At 45.5% G+C, this 27,773-nt stretch overlaps 1 protein-coding gene and 1 pseudogene across 2 annotated transcripts in view; one reads left to right on the forward strand and one right to left on the reverse strand.

The window, feature by feature from the left end:
• Positions 1-13,052: 13,052 nt before the first annotated feature.
• Positions 13,053-27,773, forward strand: part of Dhrs7b (dehydrogenase/reductase 7B) — a 30,378-nt gene continuing 15,657 nt past the window's right edge. The window contains exons 1-3 of one of the 2 annotated variants that reach the window (XM_036197472.1): positions 13,093-13,130; positions 18,768-18,826; positions 25,225-25,403. In XM_036197472.1, coding sequence (XP_036053365.1) covers positions 18,807-18,826; positions 25,225-25,403 — 199 coding nt within the window. In that variant the 5' untranslated portion in view covers positions 13,093-13,130; positions 18,768-18,806. Of the gene's footprint in view, positions 13,131-18,767; positions 18,827-25,224; positions 25,404-27,773 lie in introns of both variants that reach the window. The other variant, XM_036197471.1, reaches the window with a different exon arrangement.
• LOC118590155 lies at positions 13,615-14,512 on the reverse strand (annotated as a pseudogene).

The following is a 27,773-nucleotide window of genomic DNA, read 5'->3' on the forward strand; positions in this document are numbered from 1 at the left end:
ACAGCTCACAACCATTTATATCTTCAGTTCCAGGGGATTTGATGCACATGGTGCACACATACACACACAGGCAAACACTTGTACACATAGATAAAATAAATATTTAAATATATATACACATATATAATGCCACATGCATAAAATCGAAAAATACTTTGGTAACAAAATTAAAATAAGATTTAAAAACATTTTTTAGATCTGGCAGTGGTGGAGGCACATTCCTATAATCCCAGCACTCAGGAGGCAGAGACAGGCAGATCTCTGTGAGTTCAAAGACAGCCTGGTCTACAAAGTGAGTTCCAGGACAGCCAGGGCTACACAGAAAGACCCTGTCTCAATTATTTTTTATTTCATTTTCTGTGTATAAGTGTTTTGTCTCCATATATGTATGTGTACCATGTGCATGCCTGGTGCGCATGGAGGTCAAAAGAGGGTGTCGAATGCTCTAGAACACTGAAGTTATGAATGGTTATGAGCCACCACGTAGGTGCTGGGAATAAGTGCTCTTTTTTTTGTGGAGCTGAGGATCGAACCCAGGGCCTTGTGCTCACTAGGTAAGCACTCTACCACCGAACTAAATCCCCAACCCCTAGATTTTGGGGGTTTTTTGGGGGGGTTGTTTTTTGTTTGTTTGGTTTTGGTTTTTCAAAACAGGGTTTCTCTGTAGCTTTGGAGCCTGTCCTGGACTAGCTCTGTAGACCAGGCCAGCCTTGAACTCACAGAGATCCGCCTGCCTCTGCCTCCCGAGTGCTGGGATTACAGGCGTGTGCCACCACCACCCGGCAAGTGCTCTTAACTACTGAGCCATCTCTCCAGAACCTAACAAAAAGTTTTTTTTTAATAATATTAAAAACAAAATCCCGCCGGGCGGTGGTGGCGCACGCCTGTAATCCCAGCACTCGGGAGGCAGAGGCAGGCGGATCTCTGTGAGTTCGAGGCCAACCAGGGCTACCAAGTGAGTTCCAGGAAAGACGAAAAGCTACACAGAGAATCCCTGTCTCAAAAAAACAAAACAAAACAAACAACAACAACAACAACAACAAAACCCACAAGGGCTGAGAGTCACACCTCTGCTCTGTAGCAGTCACCTCTCAGTCTCGTTATCACCCAGAAGTGCGATGTCTAGCCTTCTGATTCTTGGGATTTCACACCCCTCATGATGCCCAACAAATTCCAAAGTGTATAAAATATGGCTAGTGTGACAGTCCAGAAGGCCAGACATAGTCACTTAGTCCTTGATTCCCAGCATGCAGGAGGCAGAGACAAAGGGATTATTGTAGGTTCCAGGCCAGCCTGGTCTACATAACAGTTCCAGACTACATAGTGAGACTTTGTCTCAAAAACGAAAAATAAAATCTGACTCAGAAAAGCTTGCAAATCAAACAAACAAACAAACCCCAGTAAGAATGGGGTGAGATTCACAGGTGGTCCCAGAAGACACTGTCACTTTCATTAGTCACACATACTTGGAATCAGGATTTTCCCAAATGCCTCTTTGGTTTAGGGATACTTCATCCTGCCCCACCCTTCCCCAGAGCGGACACCAAGTAGGGAGCTTGTTGGGACAAACAGAAGGTGGAGAGGTGTAATTTCCCAGTGGAAACCAGAGCTTCCCTCCGGTGTTTGACACTGGGGATTTACCTATGGGAAAACTTGCTATTGTATTCTTCCCATTCTTTGAAGTACACATAAACCCAGCTAGATAGGCTTTCTGTCAGTTTGATGGCATAGAAATATCTTTCCCACAGACTTGAAATAGAGCTAGGGTTGGTGGGGCATGTCTGTAATCCCAGTCCTCAGGAGGCAGGAGCCGAAGGATGATAAATTGGAAGTGAGCCTGAGCCAGGTGGTTGTGGTAACCAGTACTTGGGAGGCAGAGGTAGGAGGATCTCTGAGTTCCAGGCAGGACAGCCAGGGCTACACAGAAAAACTCTGTCCCAAAAAAAAACAAACCAACCCCTGGTGTTGTGATCCATGTCTATAATCCCAAAATTTGGGAGGCTAGGGCATAATTGGAAGTTTGAGGCCAGTCTCTAAAGTGAGACCCAGGCTCAAAAAACAAAAAATCCAGGGCTGGAGAGATGGCTCAGCAGTTAAGAGCACTGGCTGCTCTTGAAAGGGACCTAAGGAGCCCCCCAGCCTTCTGCTAGCTAACGATAGCTTTCCCTGCCCTGCAGCTGGAAGGTCCCTAACCACTATATCCTCCCACCAGTCAGCCCCTGGACTAATCTTTCCTCCACCAATCAGCACCAGATTAACCGCTCCTCCCTGGAATTCCTCTAACTCTGCTTACAAGGAGCTTGTGACCTCCTTTTGGGGTCACTATTTGCCACCCCAACATGTTAAAAATTATAAATGCTCTTGCTGATTGCATACCTGGCTGATGGTCTTTCTTGGGGGGCTTTTCTGGGACCCTAACACTCATCACCTGCGTAGTGGATTACAACCATCTGTAACTTCAATCCTGGGGATCAGACACCCCGTCTGGCCTCCTCAGACACTGCATGCATGTGTACCATCCATACACTAAATAAAGGAGAAAAAAACACAATAACTGAAAAATCTACCTCCTTGGACGTTTGTTTTTCTTTTAGATAGAGGTAAAAATTGAGCATAGGGGGGATTTAGCTCAGTGGTAGAGCGCTTGCCTATCAAGCACAAGGCCCTGGGTTCGGTTCTGAGCTCTGGAAAAAAACAAACAAACAAATCGAGCATAGGTTGTTGTGACTGCAATACACAAGGTGCTGAGAATAAAGTATTTATCAGGCCAGAAATGATATTAACATTTTAAACATTATGTTAATATATGTTTGGGGGTGTGTGGCAGGATGCATATGTGGAGATCAGGAGACAACTTTGGGAATTGAATTCAGGTGGTCAGGCTTAGTGACAAGTGCCTTTACCTGTTACGCCATCTCTGGCCATGATATAAAAGTTTACTAAAGATAGACATTGTGGGTTGATAATTATAGCTCAGTTGATCATGTGCTAGTTTTCAAGAAGCCGGGTTGGATCCCCAACACTGCATAAACTGGCAATGGTGGTCCAGTCCTGTAATCCCAGTATTTGGGAAGTAGAGACAGCATGGGAAGAGAGTTATAGTAAACCATCTGTCTATTTGTTCCTTGGTTCTTGGTTTTTTGTTTGTTCGTTTGGGTTTTCTTTGGTGATTTTGTTGTTGTTGTTTTAATACAAGGTTTCTCTTTGTAACAGAGCCCTAGCTGTCTTGAAACTCCATAGTAGACCAGACGGGCTTTGAACTCACAAGGATCTGCCTGCTTTTGTCTCTCCAGTGCTGGGATTCAAGGTGTGTGCCATCACCACCTGACTTTTTGTTTGTTTCTTAAAGGGCACTGTGGACAGAGAAAAATCACACTATTAGGAGTAAATTAGATCTTTTATAGTAGTTAACAGAAGTTACCTGGCCTTACTTCCTGGGCCATTATTGTGTCGTATTTGAATAGGATTCAACATAACTCACTAACTTGAGTCCTCCCTGAGACTGGCTATTAAATGAGGTGACAGAGAAAATTAGACATTAGGTTTTTTGTTTTGGTTTGGTTTTTGTTTTTGTTTATTCGAGACAGGGTTTCTCTGTAGCTTTAGAGCCTGTCCTGGACTAGCTCTGTAGACCATGCTGGCCTCGAACTCACAGAGATCCACCTGCCTCTGCCTCCCAAGTGCTGAGATTACACCACTCGGCTAGACATTTAGGTTTTAATTGTCTGTTTAGGGCATTAGAAGTCACTATGGCACCGGGCGGTGGTGACACATGCCTTTAATCCCAGCACTCGGGAGGCAGAGGCAGGCAGATCTCTGTGAGTTCGAGGCCAGCCTGGTCTACAAAGTGAGTTCCAGGAAAGGTGCAAAGCTACACAGAGAAACCCTGTCTTGAAAAACCAAGAAGAAGAAGAAGAAGAAGAAGAAGAAGAAGAAGAAGAAGAAGAAGAAGAAGAAGAAGAAGAAGAAGAAGAAGGAGAAGTCACTATGGCTGGACGTGGTGGCGCACACCTATAATTTCAGCACTCAAGAGGCAAGGGCAGGCAGATCTCTGAGTTTGAGGCCAGCCTGGTCTACATTAAAGAGTTCCAGAATAGCTAGGGCTACACAGCAGAGACACTCTGTCTGGAAAAATAAAACAAAACAAGTCACCATGGCTGAACATGGTGACACACACCTTTTAGTCCCAGCTCTCAGGAGGCAGAGGCAGGCAGATCTCTATGAGTTCAAGGCCAGCTGGTCTACACAGTAAGTTCTAGAACCACTGAGGCTACATAGTAGGACCCTGTCTTAAAATAATAATAATAATAATAACAATAATAATAATAATAATAAAAGATGTCACTATGTCCTCAGGCTCCAGATTGTTAGAATCACTGCTAGAGTACAATATTTCGCTTGATATTTTTGGCCTTTTCTTTACACAGATGGGCACACCAATTGCTGGAAAAAGTAAGGAACAAAAATATATGACAGACAGAGCTGTTAAAGCAGTTTGCTTCAGAACTAACTTTCTCTTGGATGTTATGGATGTGTTGGGTCATGACAGACTAGCTACAGAAGGAGGTGAGATTTCTTTCTGTCTATAATCATGTGAAGGACTGCTTGGTGTACACCACTCTTTGGGCTCAATGCTTAATTATTAACAAAACTGTTTGTTTTCCGCTGTTGACTAGGGTGAGAGTCCAGGGACTCTCCACTTCCTCCTTCTGCGGTGGAGTGTCAACAGTAACAGTCCCCAGCTTTGGAGTAGTCAGAGCCGTTGTGATGATGATGACAGCTGTTATACACAGAGAATATAATTCTACAACACTGTCCTCGAATGCATCTGCTTTCAATCATGTGGGTTCCAGTTATGCATAGTCATAGAATGGTGAATAAGCGATTTCCCCTAAAAGTTCACTTTGAGGACCCAATTTGCCTGTACACCCAAAACTAATTCAGGCTGGATTGGCCTTCCTCCTCCTACACCTGAACATAACTAGAGTAGAACTGAATAAAACCTGTCTAATTTTATGGTCATTAAGGAAAGGAGAAATGTATTCTATTCTTTAGAATGAGATGTGCATGCAACCTGACACAGGTGGATGCCCTAGGTTGCTAACAAATTGCTAGGTACATTGTTTGGAGGCTGTGTGTGTGTGTGTGTGTGTGTGTGTGTGTGTGTGTGTGTGTAGTGCATGCAGCTAAGTACATTATTAGAAGAGGGGTGTGTGCATACGCCAAAACAGGTAGAATCCCAGGTGGTTAAACTATTCCTTAAGCCTGTTTGTCTCAAGGCAAACTTCCCCAAGAGACTTTCCCCCTTGATATGGCAGATGAAAGCAGATCAGCCTTGCCGGGACTGCTTGTTCTAAGAATTTTCACTGTAGATTTTGTAGGGGATGCTAAGCAACATTCCCCCCTTGAGGTCCCATTGACAAACCAAAGCCTGATTCCACCAGAGTACACCCAGGGGAACCGATGAGTAGGCTTACTCACAGAGCAATGGGTCAGGGATTCCAGGCAGAAGAGTTGGTGACTTTAAAACAGTCACATTGGAAAGCCTGTTCCCTGCAGGGACAATGGTTAACTTGTGGCCCCGTAGATGGAGCTCCCTTCTCCTGGTTCTTACACACCTATATATTCCAGCCCCTCCTCGCAAGCCCCAAGGGAAGAACTGCATACAACTTATTGGGAAGGTGGCTGGATACTCAGGTGAGGGTTCTATGAGCTTTCCCACGCCCTCCTTTTATGAGGGAGCGTCAACAGTCAACAGTCCCAACTTGGGATGGATGCTCATTTTCAAGCACGCCCAGGTGAATTCCTGAAGATGGTAGCAGCTTGGCTCAGAGGATAGTCCTGTACAATATTGCTTCATGCTGAAGAGAAGCACAGAGCTAAGTAGGGCAGAAAAACAATCTCTCTTATTCTGTCCCTAAAGCAGTTGTATCTCCTGGGTCCTCATTGGAGAGTGTGATGGCTAATCTTGGTTGTCAACTTGACTACATCTGAAATTAAATGGGACCCAGGCTGCTAGGCACTCTTGTGGGGGACCCTCCTTAATCAGCTATTTGAAGCAGGAGGACTCACCCTAAATGAGGGCCTCCCCTTCTGATGGAAATCCAGACAGGACATGGAAGAGGATGCTTTGCTTTTCTGCCTGCTCGCCTCCACTCTTGCTGGCAAGTCCATCTACGTGTTGCTGTGGCAGGTCCTAAATTCAGCTTCTTTAGGATTCCAACCTAAACTGAAGACCAGCAGCTCTTTGGGAATACTCCAGGACTCCAGTACTAGTTGAGATTGCTGAGACATTCAGCCTCAGGACTGAACTACCAGATTCCTGACTTTTCCATCAGCACAGGGACATTGTTGGACTATCCAGACTGTATCCTGTAAGCTTGTCTATTAAAGTACACACACACACACACACACACACACACACACACACACACACACACACACTCTGTCAGATCTCACACACAAATGCCACATACAGGTAGATATATATGCTGATACGGAGAGAGCATCCATGAAACTTCCTAGCCTGCTGGTCCACGACCAAGCAGATGTTTCCCTCTCCATGGTCACCCGAGTCTCATTTCTTTGTTGTTCCCAGTGGCAGCTGTTGTTGAGAGACCATCTGTAAGTAGACTCTGTTTATTGACAAGTTTATTGAGAAGAAGAGATCCAAAAGCAAAGGAGAGAGGAAGGGAGAAGAGAGTCACCAGGAAAGGAGTACAAACATTACCCTATCTTTCCAGTCCGGGGTTGAAAGACTAGTACCAAGTTTTTCTTTCTCTTTTTTTCTTTTTTTTTTCTTTTAAATCTATTTTATGTTCATTGGTGTGAAGGTGCCAGATCCCTGGAACTGGAATTACAGACAGTTATGAGCTGCCATGTAGGTACTGGGAACTGAACTGGGTCCTCTGGAAGAGCAGCCAGTGCTCTTAACCACTGAGCCATCTCTCCAGCCCCTACCAAGCTTTTTAATTGCATTATCTCTGTCGAGGACATTTTTGACATTTCATTGTACTTTTCTATATGTATTAACACAAAACATCATTCCTTCTGGAGATACAAGTAAATTTCCCCCTGTCAGGCAGTAAGTGTGAGGCTTTCTGTTTTGGAGACCCACTTCTGCAAGGCAGTCTACTTGATGTTGAATTTAGGCTAGTCCTTCTGCAATCTCTTTTATAGTCCCTGAACTTACTTTAGCTTTATAGTTTTATTTTATTTTATTTTATGTGTACGAGTGCTTTGCCTCATGCATGTCTGTGTACCACATGCATGCCCAGTGTAGATCAGGAGAGGGAGTCAGATGCCCTGGAACTAGAGTTATAGATGGTTGTGAACCACCGTATGGACCTGGGAACCGAACCTAGGTCCTCTGCAGGAGCAACAAGAGCCATCTCTCCAGCCCCTCCTCGGGACTTTTATCACAGAAATATTTGCTGTTACATATCCCAGAGAGGAAGTGCCTTTCCAAAAAGAAAGCAATATTTAAAAAAGCCTGTTGCCCGGGGCTGGAGAGATGGCTCAGAGGTTAAGAGCACTGACTGCTCTTCCAGAGGTCCTGAGTTCAATTCCCTGCACCCACATGTGGCTCATAACCATCTGTAAGAGATCTGGTGCCCTCTTCTGGCCTGCAGTCATATAGGCTGTATACATAGTAAATACGTGAATAAATCTTAAAATATATATATATAAAAGCCTGTTGCCCACAAATAAGATATTTGAATTGGGTAGCTTGGGTGGGAGGTCCAAGTGTGGTTATCTGAAGGTCTGCATGTGGCAATTTAAGCTGAGGCCATTAGTGAATCCAGGTAGCAATTAGAGGTACATATCTCCAGGCTTGGTCTGCAGGATAACTCCTTATGCCCCCGAACTGGCTCTGACAAAAGGTGACCTTCCAGGTTGTTTTGACTGGGTTTGATTGTCTAGCCTTTCAAAGTACCAAGTACCTCTCTTTCAAAATCCTGCAGGAGCCAGAGGGTTTGTGATTATAGCTGATAAGAAGAAAATACCCATTATTACTAGATTTTTGTAGGAAGGGAGTCTGGGTTGGTCTAATCCCCCCCTTTTTTCTGTTTTAAATTTCATGAATTTCCCTATTTGCTTGTCTTTGAGACAGGTTCAGTCTGTAGCCCAGGAGGACTGAGAACTCACTATCAAGCTCAGACTGGCTTCAGATTCTTAGCAACCCTTCCTCTTTAACCTCTCAATGAGGCTTGAGACCACAGATGTCATCCATCACAGCTGGAGAATTTCACCAATCTTTGTCTTTATTTCTTTCTGCTTTTTTTTTTATTTGTGTAACATCATTAGATTTGAGACTTTGTAGTTGGTCTTTCTTTGGGCCACCTGCATCCCAAATAATGACACAGAGACTTGTTATTAATTATGAAAGCTTAGCCTTAGCTTAGGCTTGTTCCCACCTAGCTCTTAAAACTTAAATTAACCCATTCATATTAATCTACAGTTTGCCACATGGCTCATTGACTCTCCTCAGTACTATGTGTCCTGCTTCCTCACTGTCTGGCTGGCAAATCCTGCCTCTCTTCTTCCCAGAGTAACTATCTCTTCCTGGAAGTCCCATCTATCCTCTCTCACCTAGCTATTGGCTGTTCTGCTCTTTATTAAACCAATCAGAAGGTGCCTTGGCAGAGACACAGCTTCACACTGAACAAAAGGATTATCCCACAAGACTTCTCTTTTAAGCATTTAGTGCCATAAACTTCTCTCTCTGTATTGTCTTAGGTACATCTAAAAAAGTTCTGTTTCACTGGGCAGTGGTGGCACATGTCTTTAATCCCAGCATTCGGGAGGTAGAGGCAGGTGGAGCTCTGTGAGTTCGAGGCCAGCCTGGTCTATAGAGTGAGTTCCAGGACAGGCTCCAAAGCTACACAGAGAAACCTTGTCTCAAAAAAAAAAAAAAAAAAAAAAAAGAGTTCTGTTTCTTGTGGGTTCTAAATAGATGGCTCAGTAGTTAAGAGCACTGGCTGCTCTTCCAGAGGACCCAGTTCCAATTCCCAGTACCTACATGGAAGCTCACACTCATCTGTAACTTCAGTCTCAGAAGATTTGGTGCCTTCTTCTAGAGACCCTGGGCACCTGGCACATAAATGGTACATAGACATATAGGGCAGGTAAGACAACCATACACACAAAAATTTGAAAAGGGTTCAGTTTCTTTTTTTAAATTAATTAATTTATTTTTCTATTATCAGCTTGATACAGTATAAATTCTTATCCTAATAGTGAAATGTTTGATTGAGGCTTGCCCAGTAATTGAGTAAAACCAAAACTTATTATAAGCCACAGTCATCCTAGGGTCCCCCCTGCTATATAGCCTCCCTGCTTCTGTGGGTTGCAGTCTGATTGTTCTTTGCTTTATATCCAGAATCCACTTATGAGTGAGTACATACCATGTTTGTTCTTCTGGGTTTGGGTTACCTCACTTAGGATGATATTTTCTAGTTCTATCCATTTGCCTACAAATTTCATGCTGTCATTGTTTTTCTCTGCTGAGTAGTACTCCATTGTGTACATGTACCACATTTTCTTAATCCATTCTTCAGTTGACGGGCATCTAAGTTGTTTCCAGGTTCTGGTTATTACAAATAGTGTTGCTATGAACATAGTTGAGCATTATCTTTGTGGTATGGTTGAGCATTCCTTGGATATATGCCCAACAGTATTATGGCTGGGTCTTGAGGTAGATGGGTTCCCAATTTTCTGAGAAACCACCATACTGATTTCCACAGTGGTTGTACAAGTTTGCATTCCCACCAACAGTGGAGGAGTGTTCCCTTTGCTCCACATCCTCTCCAACATTGACTGTCATTAGTGTTTTTGATCTTAACCATTCTGATGGGTTCAGTTTCTTGATTGAAAAAAATGTATGCTTTTTAATTTTCTTTTTCGTGCTATGGATAAAACTCAGGGCATTGCACATGCTTACAACATTGTGCTATACGCCTGGCCTAAAGGGAGTGGTTTTTGACAGAAACCTGACCTTCTGAGTTCCATAAAATTCTAAATCCTATTTCCATTTTGCATTTAAGCTGGTTTCGTTGGACATTACTTTGGCAGGGGAATTTTATGCCTTTTTTGCTATCGGCAGATAGGAGTGGAAGTCTGTATGTTCCACGTCTCTGACATTTAGAGGAACTCTTGTTTCTATTTTGTACAAATAGAAGTCCAAGCTCCCAATAAGCCTCCGCTGCTACCCTCTTGTCTGGGAGGAGAAAGAGTATCTAGTTATTGCTTCCTGCATGGCCTCTTTCCATATGTGGGAAGTGGTCTTGGTGCCAGTAAGGAGTGATGGAAGTCCTGACTCTCTGCTTGGCTTCTGCTGATATCACACTGAGAGAAGGGGGGAGGGATGGGAGCCCAGGCTCCCCCATTGGCCCACTGACACCATTGGACAAGAGTCTCCTTACAGTGCACGGGGAATGGAAGTCCCAGCCTGCCATATGTTCTTCCCTGAGACTGTACCAGCAGAAGAGGAAGCAGTGGCATGGGGGCACCCTAGGCTTTCTTCTGAGCAAGCATGGAGGAGGGCTGGTTTTTTTCGTGATTTTGGAAAGAGTTGAACTGTCATTGTCTGAAAATTGTTTTCCTTTCTAAGTTGCTGCTTTCCTGGTCCTTTGCCAGAGAGAACAGTTTTTCCTGGGACTTTGTACTTGCTGACCTCTCTAGGTGGCCTATTCCTCCAGTATCTCATCTGGGATACATGAAGCCACCATGTTATTCCTTGGGACCTGAGGTCCTAGCTGGTCTATCTTTTCCCTACCTTTCAGTTCTCTGGTGGTGTTCAGGGTGTGATTCATACACAATGGGAGAAATAGGGAAAATGTATTTAGTCCATCTTCTTGGAAATAAACGTCCCCTGTCCTGTTTCTACAGAAGGTCATGGTGCTCCCCTAATCAGTGGGGTCTACTTGTGTAATATCCTGGCTGGAAAGTTCAAGTTCTTATATTTGCATGTGATAAACCCAATTCAAATGGGCTGCAAAGTACATTAGAATTTATTGTCTTGCTTCTAGAACAGTCTCTAAGCAGGAATGAAATGTGGGTTCACTAAGGTTTGGTAGATGGATCAGTCTTTCAGGATGATTCAGAATCATTCTGAATTGGCAAACAGGAGTATGGAGTTTTCAAAACTGTGAAGAGAAGCCATGCTGTCACATAAACGTCTGTGGATATGTTAAAAGGAAGGATACAGAAAATATTTGAAAATGTAGCTTACATATATTTAAAAATAAAATTTCTTCTAGGTACTCATGGTGATATAAATATTATATATAAAAATATATAATATCAATATATAATATATATATTCCCAGCTACTCAAAAGACCGAGGCAGGAGGATGGCTTGGCTTGAGCTCATTGAGTCCAGCCTGGGCAATTTGGAAGATCCTGTCTCTCAAAATAGAGCAATAAAACAAACAATAACAAAATAAATATTCCACTGTATTTCCAGACTTTGAGGATAATTGTAAGGATTTTAATTTAAACATAATTGATTAATTAGGAATGATAGATGTGGGAAGACATACACAGTTAATTGCAGTGTGATGGGGAGGTAAGAAAGGGGAAGACAGAAAGAATGGAGGGGAATATGACCAAAGCACATTTGCTGGGAACAGGGAGAAGCATTTGCCATAAGCACTGCCATTTTGACTTCAGACTCCATTTTACCTGCAGGGGAAAACAAAGTTCAAGTTCCCAAGCCCTGGGGGAGCCAGGAACTTTCCAATAACTGACCCACTCCTCCTCAAACAATAGAAACAGCCTGTTTTACATTTTCAGTTCTCTAGAAACACGATGGCTGTCCTTAACACCAAAAAGAACAACTGAGTCTGACTAGTCGGTCTGAAAAGCTTGCATTGTATGTCGGGTGACAATGATGGAACACAGAGCCTCTAATCTTTGAATTCTGATTGGTGAAAAATTGTAACTGTAGCTTGGCACTGATGTTCATGAGTTTGTGTGTGTGTGTGTGTGTGTGTGTGTGTGTGTGTTTAAATGTTTGCGTTAGCTGGCATTCTGGGTCATAGTTTAGCTCCTGAGTCTGTTTTGTGGCCCTGATTGATCAGTTTTTTGTTTTGTTTTGTGCTGTCCTGTATTAACTCTTGCTTTGCAAAAACCTCTTGTACCTGTTTGGGTTGATTCAGAGCCTTGACCCACAACACGTTATAAACTTTTTATAAAAATATCTTTATGTAACTTTATCCTTTCTATAATGAATATACAACAATGAAAATAAAATACATTTATTTGGAAGCTTTGGGTCATTTTTTTTTTTTTCCAGAGCTGAGGACTGAACCCAGGGCCTTGTGCTTGCTAGGCAAGCGCTCTACCACTGAACTAAATCCCCAACCCCCAAATAAATTTTTCTTCTTTTTTAAAAAAGCTGGTTGATTGTGGCGCACGCCTTTAATCCCAGTACTTGGCAGGCAGAGGCAGGTAGATCTCTGAGTTCCAGGCCAGCTTGGTCTACATAGTGAGTTCCCTGGACAGTGGACAGCCAGGGCTACACAAAGAAACCCTTTAACGTCTTGAAAAACGGAAAAAAGAAAAAAAAAAAGAAAAAAGAAAAAAAAAAGTTCCATCCCCAGTCCCCCAGTCCCCAGTTGGCCCACCTAGCACTCTTGGTAGAATAGTAGGTTCCTAGTTGTATTAACTGTGGCTTCCTGTTAGAAGGAAATGACTACTTATCTTTGTACCAACATCACATCGCTCTTTATAATACAGCTGTAGCATTTATTTTGCTTTTTGAGAAAGTGTCATGCAGCCTAGCCCGAAGGTGACCTTGAATTCCTGAACTTCCTCTCTCCATCTCCAAAGTGCTGGGATAACAGGCATATGCCATAACACCCAGCTTTGCAGTCTAAATTGTTTTCTGAAAGCCAACGGAACCCAAGCCACTACCCAGAATGTCCCTCCGGAAGACTTTAGGGAAAGGACTTTAAGCCGGATGATTTCACTCAGATCTCAAAGGTGAAACCGTACGCTAGGCGGGCGGTGCATCTCCATAGCGCATGTGCTCTCTAAGCGTTGTGATTGGACCGAGCCTGCTGCATTACGTCAATTCCGAGGCGGGAGGATGAAGCCGATAGACCATGGTCGCTCCATCCACTAGGTAAAGACTAGGGATGTAGGACCCTCTTTGGTGAGGGAGTATGAGGAGGGCAGTGTCCTGTCTAGAGCTGAGGCGTGCGGTGCATCCGATTCCAGTGACTCCTAGTCCGGGCGAGGCGGAGCACGCTGCGAGGAGGCCGTGGGCCCTGATAGTTTCCTGCTCCCTGCGGCGCCCAACTTTGAAGAAAGCTAGGTTCTGGCGCCGGGACTGGAATGGGGGTCCTGCGTGCCCGTCGCGGAGGTCGCTGGGTCTGCGCGCGCGCGTGTGTGTGTGTGTGTCGGGGTCTGCGAAGGGCACCTGAGCCTGCGCACAGCTACTGCGGCGTGTGTTGATGCGTGACCAGGGATGGAGCGCCCGGACCCGTGGCACCCCAGCCCGGGCATGGTTAGCACTAGCAAAGAAGATCTGGGTTGTCGGAAGGGCGGGCAAGATACTGACCCTGGAACATCCATGGGAATGGCTTTCTTAGATTTCTCTTTCAGCCCTAGCTCTGCCGCTTAGCGGGTGCAACTTTGGGCAGATGTCTTAAACATTCAGCGATCGTTTCTTCGGTTAAAACTTTAGGAATACGGCAGTAGTGAAGTGTAAATGAGATTTTGCTTTCAAGGGCTTAGCTAGTGGCTGCACGTAGTAGGTACTCAACACAATGTACACATAAAATTCTCTTCCGTTCATATGCCTTTAGTATAGTGATTTGAGAGTTAATACATATTCCTTTCCACACGAACACAACCTTGCACTACCTCTCAGGTGGTTATCTAATTTTGTTATTGTTTGTCTTTGTTCAATATTTTATTAAATGCCTTTATAGGACAACATCCAGCCTCTAGATGCTGCTTCCAAGACCCTGTAGGCACTGGCTGGGGCATAGCAGATGGCTCTGGCTTCCCACTCTTTTTTCTTTCTTTCTTTTTTTTTAATTTTTATTTTTTGGTGTTTTGAGACAGGGTTTCTCTGTGTAGTTTTGGTGTCTGTCCTGGAACTTGATTTGTAGACCAGGCTAGCCTCGAACTCACAGAGGTCTATTCCTCTCTGCCTCTCCAGTGCTATGTGCACCACGTGGCTTCCCACTCTTTCGTTCTGAGATGGGGCGTGGTGGAGTGGGCAGGATCTCATTTAGGTTCCAGGATGCTCTCATGGTCAGGCAGAGGCTTCTTATGGCGGATCTTACCAGTTGGGTCCCAGGGCAGCATGATCTTTTTCAGTACACCCTGTCTGAGCAACACGTGGTACAGGCGATGTAAATATAGTAGTTAACAGGGTGGGTCACCTCTGTGGGTATCCACAAACTTCATGGACTTGGCCCTCTGTCCTCAGAGCTTCCCAGACACCAGGAAGCCCTTGGTGCCACACTCCATAATGGACCCTAGCACACCATAGCAAGCCCTTGGAACAGCAAGCCCTCCTAGAAGTTTGTAACCTATAGATTCTAGGTGAGTATCTTTGTGCCTCAGATGTACACATCCATGCTACTGTTAGTGGAATTGCCTGTAAGGGCTTTTCTAAAGTTTATCTCTGCGGTGGTGGCTCACGCCTGTAATCCCAGCACTCGGGAGGCAGAGGCAGGCAGATCTCTGTGAGTTCGAGGCCAGCTTGGGCTACAGAGCCAGTCTAGGATAGGCTCCAAAGCTACAGAGAAACCCTGTCTCAAAAAACCAAAAAAAAAAAAAAAAAAAAAGTTTATCTGTGTGTGTGTGTGTGTGTGTGTGTGTGTGTGTGTGTGTGTGTGTGTGTATGTACTTTAGAGAAGTAGCAGGTGGAAAGGGGATCCCTTAGTGATACAGTTTGAATCAGCCATCAAGATCTACTTGTTTTAGAAGAGAGGGGAGGAAACTTAGTGGAGCACCCAGCATAGTGGCTGTTGTAGATAGATACCCAGGGTCTTCATCAATACAATAAAGTCAGTGGTATCGCCACGTTTCAGAAGTCACAGAAGCTAAGCTGCAGCACATTAGTGAGGGAGACAGGCTTTTAGACCCGTGCCTCTCTGCAAAACCTGTGTCCATTCAGGGAAGAAGATGGTCTTTGAGTTGGTCACTGTAAATGAAACTGTATTGAAAGATTGTTCCAAGTGTGTATCACAGAGCTGTACACTGGCTTAGTGTGGAGGCCACATTCCTCCTCACACCCAGTGCCAGGCACTTGGGAATGCCTGAAGTTCCAGTTACTCTGCATTAGGAGATCACAAGGCCAAGACTGGAGGCCAGGCCCTGGTGGAGGTGCTTTTTCTGGAGATACAAAAATGCCTATTCATTCCATGTAGAGAGCTGTGACAGACTAAAAGAGTGATCCCACCCACGTCAGGCGTGGTAAACAGTGAGATGATTAGGGTGACTTACGGGAGACTGGGTGAGGGATTACTTACAGGAACATGAACTATTCAAAGGCAGCTTTGTCGTTGAAAGGCCCATCACAGAGTGGGAGATGCAGCATTGGCTTCTGTTCACCCTGCAGGCAGCTACACCACTGAGCAGTCTCCCTCCACCAGCCTTCATTTGCTCTCTCCCCTGCAGTTGTTAACCCAGAGCTTTCAGGACAGGCATTGTTGAGTCTTGAAAGTTTCACAGACTTTCAGACTTGGAAGTTTTGCATTTCATGAGCTAGATAACCCCTCCTCGCTTGTTTAGTTTTTTCCTTCCCAACATTTAGCGTCTGTTTGGGCTCATTTATTCTAGTACATTGATTAATAGGATAGGTGGGAATTTCCTTTTGTTATAGAGAACAGGCTCTGAAAAACTGCTTGCTATATTGGAAAAGAGCTTTGCTCAGTTTTTTTCCTGACTTACAGGTTGACTAGGGATTTGGTAAGAGCAGCGAAACAAAATAGCCTGTGCTAATAACACATCATGTGCTTATCTAAGGCGAGACTAGCTTAGTTCCTTTCTTTTTTCCTCCTTATTTGACAGTCTGATTATGGAGCAACCAGGTTTCTGAGAAATTCCTTTCCCTTCCTGTATCTCCTTCTTGCCTGGTGCTGTCCGTCCTGTTCTTCATAGTCGGGTTAAATCTCGATATGGCTCTGGTTTCTCATCCTTAGTTAACTGAAAGAAGAAATATGAAGAGCCTCATGTTTTGACTGGACAGAATGTAACTGGAAAAAGTATGGAATACAGTTTTGATCTATCAGCTGTCAATGCAGGGAACACAGTGGGAATAAGAGAGAGTTTACTCTGGAGCCAGATACGATTCCACGTGCTAATAGCAGCGTGAGTTACAGTAACAAGAAAGAAAACCATAATTCCAGTCGCTCTGCGAACACATTGGTGGAAATACCTGGTAGTTGGTTACAGAAAAGTGGAAAAATCTCAATGCCAAGCCACAGATGCTGTCTGCAGCATTCATAGCCTTTTGGTTGGTGGAAGCTAGGAGTCTGTACATTCCAAAGCATTTATCTCAGGTTCACAAAGATGTTTGGTCCCATGTAGAGTTGGAGGATAAATGACAAGTAAGGGGGCTAGAGATGGCCCACGCTAATTTGGGCTCTGCACTTACAGCATTGCAGCCTCTTCACATCATTGACGTTCTAACAGTCGATTAGACAACTGTGTAGTCACAGCTTTGTTTCAGAAACTCCGGAATTATAGACACTTTAGGTTTTTAAGCAAATATCGCTTCCTATTCCTCTGTTGGCTTTACTTTTGCCCTTAGCAGCTCAGCGTGTTACATGTATAAATAATACACTTGGGGGGTTGGGGATTTAGCTCAGTGGTAGAGGGCTTGCCTAGCAAGCACAAGGCCCAGGGTTCAGTCCTCAGCTCTTGCAAAAAAAAAAAATAATAATAATAAAATAAATAAATAAATAAATAAATAAATAAATAATAATACACTCGGAACATCTTTCTTTCTACAGTTTGGCTGATCAGAGTCTCGACCCCAGCAACTGTTTGTTTTTATACTGCTGGGTAGTGGCCTTTGAGAGTCATCCAAGTTTCTGTTCTGTATGTGATGTTTTCTTCCTAATGCTCCCGCTCCTTCCTGCGGGATAATGTTTTATTTAGAGGGAGTACTGTAATTTGGAGGGAAATGCCACACAACAACATTGAAATTCCAGTTTTCGCCTATGTCAAAGTATGTAGGTAGGCATAGTCTGTCCTGGATTAAAGATGAAGAGCTGAGACTTTGTAATAAATGGTCAGCTTCCATATTGCGCTCTGCCAGGATGTGGCACTCTGCCTCTTCATGGCACTGCCTTGTGATCACTGCTTGATGGCTGCCTCCCAGTGGCCGTATTGCAGGGGCTGGCACTGAACCCTCTGTGAACCCTGTATGCAGGGTTGCTGGGAGTGTGTGCCTACTAGAGACCAGAGATGCTCAGTGTACTTGCTCTTTCCAGAACTGGCATGAAGTACCCTCTATCCTTGCTTCCCATTTTGTTACTGATGCCCATCTGTATTCCTTCAGATGTGGTACCCTAGGCTGACAGCCCCAAATACAACACTGTAGCTTGTTCCAGCAAAGTCCAGCTGGCCTGAAGGTGTTTTCCCGCCCCTGATCTTAAGCACTGTCACTGGTGTGGGGACAGGAGATGTCTTGCTGGACTCTGCTTATCAGATACAAGCTAGGAAAGAGTAAGTAAGTGCCTTTATTCCTTTTTAAAAAGGTTATACTTTCTGGGGGTGGGGTTAGAGAGGGGGCTCAGTGCCTAAGATCACTGGCTGTTCTTCTGAGTTCAGTTCTTAGCACCTTCATTGGGAGGTCACAATGGCCTGTAACTGTCACTCCAGGGGATCCGATGTTCAGTTTTTAAGCTCTTTGTATATCTAGATACTAGTCTTCTGTCAGATGGATAGATGGCAAAGATTTTCTCCCATTCTGTAGGCTGCCTATTCACACAATTAGCAATTTCCTTTGTAGACTAGCAGATTTTTCACTTTATTAGGTCTCACTTGCTGCTTGTTGGCCTTATTGCCTGAGCATCTAGTATCCAAGTAAGGAAGTCCTATGTGTGCCTCTATCTATAAGTGTACACCCAAATTTAAATTGAGGTCTCTGATCCATTTGGAATTGATCTTTGTGCAAGGTAAGAGGTGAAGATGGAGTTTGATTTGTCTAAATGTAGACATACAGCTTTCCCAGCACCATTTGTTGAAGATGCTTTCTTTTTCTTTTTCTTTCTTTCTTTTTTTTTTTTTTTTGGTGGGGGTAGAGGCAGGGTTTGAGACAGGGTTTCTCTGTGTAGCCCTGGATGTTCTGGAACTTGCTTTGTAACAAAGACCAGGGTGGCCTTGAACCCTGAGATCTACTTGCCTCTGGCTGCTGAGTGCTGGGCTGCGAGAGTGGAGGTTTCGAAGTCACTGGTTAGGATTTGGGTTGCATTTGCTTGGAAGACCTCTTTCCGTCTGTTCTCCTTAGCTTCAGATGTCAACTTGATACAACCTAGTCATCTAGGAAGGAGGATCTCAAATGAAGAGTTGCTTTGGTCAGGTTGGCCTGAGGGCATGCCTGTAGGGCATTGTCATGATTGGTGATTGATGTAGACACACACACACACACACACACACACAGAGTGAGTGGCACCATCACTTGTGGGTGGCACCAGGTGGGCCATGGGATGTATAAGAAAGCTAGCTGAACAAGTATCCAAGAGAGACTCAGAGGGATTCAGTAAGCAGCCTTCCTGCATGGTTTCTGCTCCAGGTCCTGCCTTGAGTTTCCTGCTGATTCCTTCGGCGATGGATGGATTGTTACCTGCACGTGTAAGCTGAAATAAACCTTTTCTTTTCCTCGGTTTCATATGGTTGTGGTGTTTATTAGAGCAACAGAAAAGCAACTAGAGCTCCGTCTAAGATGCCATCTGCTCTGACGAGGTGTGTTTCCTCGAGGCAGCAAGAGGAAGGATTGTGTCTTCTGATTGACAGCTAACATTCAGTCATTCTTGAAAAGTGTGTACCACGTCCTGTCATCCTGCTGCCTTTTGATGCTTTCTTAGTCCTCTTCTGTTTAACAACTGTCTTAGCCTTGGCAATTTCTTCTCTGTAGTCTCTTGGATATAATTGTCTCTCTCTTCCTTCTGATGTTTTCTTCCAGTATCTTCTGTAAGGCTGGCTTGTGATCATAGTTCCTTTAGCCAGCTTTTGAAGTGGAGAGTTCTTCCTCCCCTCTCATTTATGATAAAGTTTTGCTGGGTATATTAGGGTGGTGTCTTAGCTACTTTTCTGTCTCTGTGCTAAGATGCCATGAATAACTTGTAGAAGAAGAAAGAGCTTGTTGCGGGAGCTTGTGGTTTCAGAGGGCGAGTCCATAACACCATGATGATGGCGGGGAGCGTGGCAGCAGGCAGGCATGGTGTTGGAGCTGGAGCTGAGAGCTGACATTCTGATCCACACACAGGAAGCAGAGAGATCTAACTGAGAATAGCTTTGGCTTTTGAAACCTGAAAGACCACCTCCAGTGACACTTCTCCAAGAAGGCCACTCCTCCTAATCCTTCCCCAACAGTTCTACCAACTGGGGACCAGGCATTCAAATATATGGACCTGTAGGGGTCATTCTCATTCAAACTACAACACTCTACCCCCGGCCCATAGGCTTGTAGCCATAATACAAAAAGCACTTAGTCTAACTTAAAAAGTTCTCATAGACTTTCACTGTCTCAACACTCAACCAAAAATCTCTTAAGAGGGCATCAGATCCCACTATAGATGGTTGTGAGCCACCTTGTGGTTGCTGGGAATTGAACTCAGGGACTTCTAGAAGAGCAGTCAGTGCTCTTAACAGCTGAGCCATCTCTCCAGCCCCTCAAGGCAATCTCTTAATTGTAACCCCCTGTAAAATCAAAAAGCAGCCAGGCAGAGGTGGCGGATCTCTGTGAGTTCGAGGCCAGCCTGGGCTACCAAGTGAGTTCTAGGAAAAGGCGCAAAGCTACACAGAGAAACCCTGTCTCAAAAAACAAAAGCAAAACAAGACAAAAACAAAAAATAAGTAAAAAAGCAAATTACATATTTGCAATATACAATGGCACAGGATATATGTTACCATTCCAAAAAAGAGGAATAGGAGCATAGTGAGGAAATTCTGGGCCAAAGCAAGATGGAAATTCAGCAAGGCAAACTCCAAATCCTATAGCTCCATATGTGATGTTGAAGGACTTAGATAGTGTCTTAGTGTTCTATTTCTGGGAAGAGACATCATGACCACGGCAACTTTTTTTTTCCTTTTTTTTTTTTTTGAGCTGGGGATTGAGCCCAGGGCCTTGTGCTTGCTAGGCAAGCACTCTACCACTGAGCTAAATCCCCAACCTGACCATGGCAACTCTTATAAAGGAAAACGTTTAACTGGGGCTGGCTTACAGTTTCAGAGGTTTAGTCCGTTGTCATCATGGCGAAGTAGCAGAGAGTAACACATCTGGATACGCAGGCAGCAGGAAGAGAGACTCTGGGCTTGGAATGTATCAGGCTTTCTTGGACTGGCAGCCCCCAAATCATGTGGAGACTTATTAATTACGAAAACTTGGCCTATAGCTTAGGCTTGTCCCACTAGCTCTTACAACTTAAATTAACCCATTTTTTTTTTTTTATTAATCTACGTTTCGTCTCATAACTTTTTATCTCTCTTCCGTCTTGCACCTCCTGTTTCTTCTCCATGTCTATGGTGTCTCTCTTGTCTCACATCTCCTCTTCTCTCTCTGCCCAGAAGTCTTGCCTAACCTCTTCCTGCCTATCTATTGGCCATTCAGCTCTTTATTAAACCAATCAGAAGGTACCTTGTTAAAGACACATCTTCACAGTGCACAAAAGATTATTCCACAGCACCCCCAGTGACATAGTTCTTCCAACAAGGCCACACCTCCTGTACTTGCAAATAGTGCCACTGTCTGGTGACCAAGTACTCAAATCTATGAGCTGAGGGGGCCATTCTCATAAAAACCACCCAAGGTGGCTTTACCTTTCTGGGTATACTGCCTGCAACATACTTCCCCCTCTCTCAGGCTGGTTCCTCTCCCTAAGTGCAGTTCTCTATTTCCACTTGCCTTTCTACTTTAGTGGGCTGTTTGCAGGGTCCAAAAAGTCTTTTGTGGAGACTGGGTTGATGCTTTTCTTTATGCTTGTGCACGGCACTAGGCTCTCCTCGGGGTCTAGCAGTAAACCCATCATGAAAACGGAGTGCCAGTTGCCTATAGAACGGTCATTCTTTCCTTTAGCATTATTTTGGAGAGTAAAGAGACACCACCACCAGTCCTATGTGTCCTCGTGTGTTAGTTGTGGCTATGAGTGGAAAAAAAGAAGAGGACATAAATCACAGTGAGATCAGTAACAGGTTGCCATGTAGAGGAAAGAGCACGTACACAAGAGGAGAGTTAAAGATGTGCATGGAAATAAGGGAGCAGTCTTTTCTCTCAGGAGGTTCAGTCACAGAGACTCTAGGGCAGCCAGGACGATAGGATACAGAGAGAAAAGAAAAATACTACAATACTGAGAAAAGAAGCCGGCGTCGTGGTGGTGCATGCCTTTAATCCCCACACTGGGGAAGCAGAGGCAGGCCTGGTCTGCACATGGAGTTCCAGGACAGCCAGGGCTGTTACACAGAGAAACCAGTCTCAAAAACAAAACAAAGAATACTAAGAAAAGAAGAAAGAACCAACAACATGGTGTATTTTATAAACAAAAAAGAACTGTAGAAGGAAACAGAACTGGGAGGAGACTGGGTGTGAGGCCAGATACTCTACTGACTCCCTGACCTAGTAGGCGTCTTGGGATTCAGGCCAAAGTCTCGGTGTATTCAACGTCAAAAGTGACTAGGAGCTGGGACCAGAGAGCAGTGGCTGTCTGGCTTCAGATGCTGAGGCAGAGCAGGTAGGCTCCTTAAGTGCTAATGGCTGACCAGAGTTGGGGCTGAAGAATGGGCAGGCTGTCTTGGTGTCTCTGCCTCCCCACTTCCTCTTCTCTGACTTGTCTGTTACTTAAATTTGTGACTAATCCTCCCGCTTTAGCCTTGAGTACCAGAATTACAGGTGTGCACCATTATACCTGCCCCTCTCAGACTTTTGGAAAATAGATAGGAATTTTCAAACTTCTTTAGGTAGATTCTTGTCTTCCATTTGGAACCCTGTCTGCCCTTTGGCCCAGTTTGCTTGTAATGTGGCACAGTATTGCATGGTTCCCTTCTTACAGACCTGGACCGATTCCTCTCTAAGCTCTGGGCTATTCTTAGGTCCTGTTTTGTGATTTTCAGATTTACATGTTTAATTTCTGTGCGTCGTTTCTGACTAGATTACAATTGCCCATTTTTACTGATGATTTGGTTTTTTAAAACATCGCTTGAGTGAATAAAGGAACCTGAGGAACAAATCCCATTGACATAAAATGGTGAACTTTGGCCAAGGTAATTGAAAGGAGCTATCAGCATGGGTGACATAGCTTCATATCTAAGTTGCTGTTCTAGAAACCATTGCCAAAGAGAGCTGCTGAATGAGAGAGCTCGTAGCTGTGGCCACCTGGCCCGAGGAACACCTCAAAGGGGTACCCAGGCACGCTTTCTGGAGGTCTAGAATTCACCAGTGTACAAGCAGATAGCCTTAGCCTGTGAGCCCCTTGGCTCTGTCACTTATGCCAGTCTGTAGTTATTAGTGCAAGTTCAGGCCTTGCTCACTGGCAGTTAGGAGTAACTGTGACTGCTGTGCAGCCTGCATGGTAGGCGGCCCAGCCTCCCTCCTGGGTGGTCTGTGAGCACAGCGCACACTGTGCTGTCTGTTGAAGAAGCCTTCTCTCCCTGTGTCCTGCTCTGGTCAAATAGCCCTGGGCAGACTCTATCCCTTTTTCCTACCAGTTGATACCTGGAAAAGTTAAGCAAAGTAAGTCTGTCCCTGCCCTCCTTTTTTTTTTTTTTTTTGAAGCTGAGGATCGAACCCAGGGCCTTTCTGGTAGGCAAGTGCTCTACCACTGAGCTAAAACCCCAACCCCCCTTTTGGCTTTTATTTTGTTTTGTTTTTCTTTTTGATTTTTTTCGAGACAAGGTTTCTTTGTATAGTCTTAGCTGTCCTGGAACTAGCTCTGTAGCCCAGGCTGGCCTCAAATACCTAGAGACCCACCTGCCTCTGCCTCCTGATGCTGGGATTAAAGGTGTGCACCAGCACCACCCGGGAGGTGGGTTATTTATTTATTTATAATTTTAATTAATTAATTTTTATTTTATGTGCATTGGTGTTTTGCCTACATGTATGTCTGTGTGAGGGTGTCAGGTCCCCAGGAACTGGAGTTACAGACAGTTATGAGCTGCCTTGTGGATGCTGGGAATTGAACCTGGGTCCTCTGGAAGAGCAGTTAGTGCTCTTAACCTCTGAGCCATCTCTCCACCTTATCTATTTTTATGTAGACCAGGCTGGCCTCAGACTCACAGAGATCCCACTGCCTCTGCTTTTGCCTTCTACTGGAATCCCACTCTTTTATGTTGTCACTCTTGCCTTCCTGGTCCATAATTTGGCCAAAGCCTGAACTAGAAGTAAATATGCATTTGGATGTAACATGTGTGTTTTTATAAATGCACTAAAGCCCTCTTGTGAGCTACTTTGAAAGGAAACAGGCTTGTTTTTGGCCTTGCTTTATAGAAAAGATTTATTTCCTAGTCTGTAAATATGACTGCCCAAGACAAATTCCCTTCTACTTTTCAGTGAGATTACCCATACTCTTTTTTTCCCCCCCGCCTTGGAGCTGGGGACCGAACCCAGGGCCTTGCGCTTGCTAGGCAAGCACTCTACCACTGAACTAAATCCCCAACCCCCAAGATTACCCATACTCTTTTGGCTATCTTCATCCAGCTGTTTCAGAGAAGCCAGGAAGGCCCAAGCAGCCTGGAGGGTCATCGGTGGGGTTATGTGCCACGCAGTGTAGAATAGGTTGGTGGGGATTTAAATATTTGAAAGATGGTTGTGTCTTAGGGTTATCACTGTGATGAAACACTTGACCAAAGCAGGTTGGGGAGGAAAAGGGTTTATTTGGCTTACACCTGCACATTGGAGTCCATCATTGAAGGAGGTCTGGAAAAACGCACGTAGACATGGGATGCAAACTTTTTTTTTTTTTTTTTAATTTTTTCAAGACAGGGTTTCTCTGTGTAGCTTTGGAGCCTGTCCTGGAACTTGCTTTGTAGACCAGGCTGTCCTCTGAACTCAGAGATCTACCTGCCTCTGCTTCCCGAGTGCTGGGATCAAAGGCATGTGCCACCACCACCTGGTGGGATGCAAACTTTTTTGTGTGCATGTGACAAAATATGTTCTGTTAATTTAATTAAACTAAGTGATTTATGCAGGTACAAAAATTAAACCTCATAGAACCCTACCTACTCATTAAGTCTCTTTCATTAGGAAAGAACGAGTGTTTCCAAGGTCTCTTTTAGAATCTGTTGGCTGTGAAGCGAGTTTCTGAGGTCTGAGATGGCTCTGCATGAAGCTGCTTCTGCTGCCGCAGCTGCATCCCATGCACATGCCCCCAACCATGCACAAAGAAAGTTCATCACGCCTGTCAACAGGCCTGAGGGAGGAGGACAGAGGCCTAAGCTGGAAGTGCCAGTGGGATTGGATTGGCGCCCCCTGCAGGCTGGGAGGGGGCTGGTTCTTCAGGGCTCTCACTGCTACTCCCATGCCACTTCTGGCGTCTGAGTTCCTGGAGCCTCTTAGTAATTCTTGATACTCTGCCTCATGGCCTTTGCTGTAGCTGTGGTTCACTTACACGTTGTGGGTGTGAAAGGGGCTGAGACTCTGCTGGTTCTGGTCTTGGGGGCCCATGAGAGGGTGTGCAGAGTGGGCCCCAGTTAATAAGCCTAGCAAAGCCCTAGTTCATGTCCCAGAGGCTAAGCTCTGCTGTCCTTCCCTGAGCAGGGGCCCTACCCACCCATCTTCCCCTTATTTGGGAAATGACCAGCTCCTGGGCCATTTTGTACAAGGCAGGGTCGTTCCACACTGAGTCTTTCCTGGTACAAGGAGCTGAGATTGTAGTGAGAAAAAAAAAAAATGTCCCCAAGCCCTCACCTCAGCTGGGTTGAGCCCCAGTCTCCTCCAGCCCTAGTTATTACATGGAAAGGCTGGAGTGGGGTCTGCATAGCTTTGACTAATCCTCGGTTCTCCTCCTTTGTCCCTGATCGATTTGCTTTGATTCTTCCAGGAAGAGTATGCTGAAGGACAGGGTCATGGACTTGGTCACCCAGACAACCATCCTGCCCCTGCTGTTTGGCTGCCTGGGGATTTTCAGCCTCTTCCGGGTGCTACAGCGGATCCGCTCAAAGGCTTACCTGAGGAATGCTGTGGTGGTGGTTACAGGTGCCACCTCAGGGCTCGGCAGAGGTAAGTCATGGGTCTGTGATGCCAGGAGTGGAATCAGCAGGCTTCATGGGCATCACAGGACATGTGCAAGGGATCTGCTGTCCATGGTCCAATAGGAAAGAAGGGGCCTGTGAGGGGTGAGAAAGGCCTGAGCCTCAGTGTGGAGGATGAGGGCAAGTGTAGAGGCTGCTGCTGGGAAGCAGTGGCCTTCCTCAGCCTTGCTGCTTATTGAGAGAGGGGTTTTCAGATATGGAGAACTAGGTGAATGGGTGTGTTCACCGTTTTCTGGGTTTAGAGCTTGGCGCTGGCTTCCACGATTTCCCCTCTTCCCCATCAGGGACTTAGCAGGATTAGAGGTCAGGTCCATGAGGCCCCGGCTTTCCACACCTAGGCCTTCCAGCTCAGTGCCCTTGCCCTTCAGTGACACCTCTGAGTCATGGGGAAAGTGTGCTCGATGAAGCTCAGCCCTTTCCTTCCCTGGAGCTCTGTCAAAGACTCCAGCAGCCTAGGCAGAGGCTTACGACACACCTGCCATGTAGGGCACCTGCCCTCCTCCCTCAGCCTCTGCTCCCCATAACAGCTCCCTGTGTGCCATTCCAGGGAGGAAGGTTGAGGAGCCCTGGGATTGTGCCTCAGCAGTGTGTTCCCAACAGGCGTGGTGGGGAGGGACAGTAACCAGTGCCCTCACTGTGCCCTCCCAGCTGATAGTCCAGACGCCATGATTAGGCCTTAGAGCAGCAGCAGCTGCTGCAGAGACAGGAGCCAAACCCAGGTCTGACTCCAGAGCTCAATCCTAAAGGCGCAGCTAGGGAAGCGAGGAGCCCTTCAAAGAATGTGTGAGTCACAGGGATAGTCCAGATTCATCCACAGGTGGGAGCAAAAGGGTGTGGAAGGTGTGGAAGGTGGGTGTGAGAGGAACACAAAGGAGCAGACAGGCCTGTGGTGTGCCAGGGGAGTGAAGGAAGGCCCTCGAGCTCACTTGTATACCTGATGCTATGGCTGGTAGGTGAGGTCTCTGAGGGTGACCCCGGGTTTGCCTTTAGATCTTTAGAGACAGGGTTTCTCTGTGTAGCCCTGGCTGTCCTGGAATTCACTTAGTAGACCAGGCTGGCCTCCAACTCAGAGATCTGCATGCTTCTGCCTCTGGAGTGCTGGAAGTACAGCTGTGCTAGGCCCTGTGCATTGGTCAGGCCTCTGACCTCACTTAGCTACTACAAATAGGGCAGTCAGCAGCTGCTTATTGGATCTCACTGAAGAGGAGCAATTTGGGCCTATTTTTATGTTTTTTGAGACAGGGTCTCACTGTGAAGCCCTAACTGGCTAAGAACCTGCTTATATAGACCAGGTTGGCCTTGAACTTGTGATGGTCCTGTGGCCTCTGCTTCCCTGCTGCTGAGATTCCCATGCCTAGCTTGAGAAGAACAAATTTCCAAGTCCTTGGAGAGTGACAGCTGGCTAGATTGGAGTGATGCAGGGCGGGGGGCCGGACATGTGGATGTGTAGGCCATTGTCTGTTATCTGCGCTTTCTCTCCCAGTACCAGAAATGGGATTGAAGAAACTGCACCTGAGCATAGTGCACTCTTCTGTGCCTCCATCAGTGTGCTTACATTCTGCTCACATAAGGCCTTAGCAGCAGGAGTCCATCTGGGTTCAGTGGGACAGAGCCTTAGGAGGCCACCTCAGAGATATATACCTGCCTGGTTGCTGCTGGGGAAATGCTGCTGTCCTCTAGCATCCTGCCTACTGTGTCTGCTGCCCCGAGGGTCAGTGTTATAGAATACGTTTTCAGATAGACTGATTCTCAAAGTTTGTCTTCTGTTTTGTGCATTTAAGCTACATGAACCTTGTCCTTGTAGAACACTGACTAAATGTCCAGAAGGATTTGGATGTTCTGGATGCCGACTTGTGCCAGCCTGAAGCACGGTTATGCACAGCTGTCTTGTAGAGCCCAAGCACACCAGCAGTGCTAGGGACTTGTTTGCAGCCGTAGATAACTGCTGGCCTCTTCCCTTGGCCATCCTGCCTCCTGTGTCAGCTTTTCCAGGAAGCGAAAGTGGAATCTTTCCAGGCTGTTCTCACCTCTGTCACTACATCGATTTTAATTTCCCCCCTTTTAGGCATCTCTAGTACGCAAAGCTCACATAAAATCTAGATCATTTTCTAGAAGCTGTCTAGGCACCAGTATGACTCCTCACTCTCGTTCCTATGCATCACTTCCTAAAATGTCCCATCTCTTGGTCAGGACAGGACAAGACAGGGTGAGGAACCCTGCAGGGCCCAAGCTTCCGCCCCGTGGGGTGCTGTAGTAAGCCATGTAGTAAATAAGGTCTGGCCTCAGGAGCTAGCCTTCCATCAGGACGAGCCTGTGAACAAAGTTGTTGGCCTCCTTC

This window comes from Onychomys torridus, chromosome 8, assembly GCF_903995425.1.
Source record: "Onychomys torridus chromosome 8, mOncTor1.1, whole genome shotgun sequence".
In the NCBI taxonomy this organism is placed as follows: Eukaryota; Metazoa; Chordata; class Mammalia; order Rodentia; family Cricetidae; genus Onychomys; species Onychomys torridus.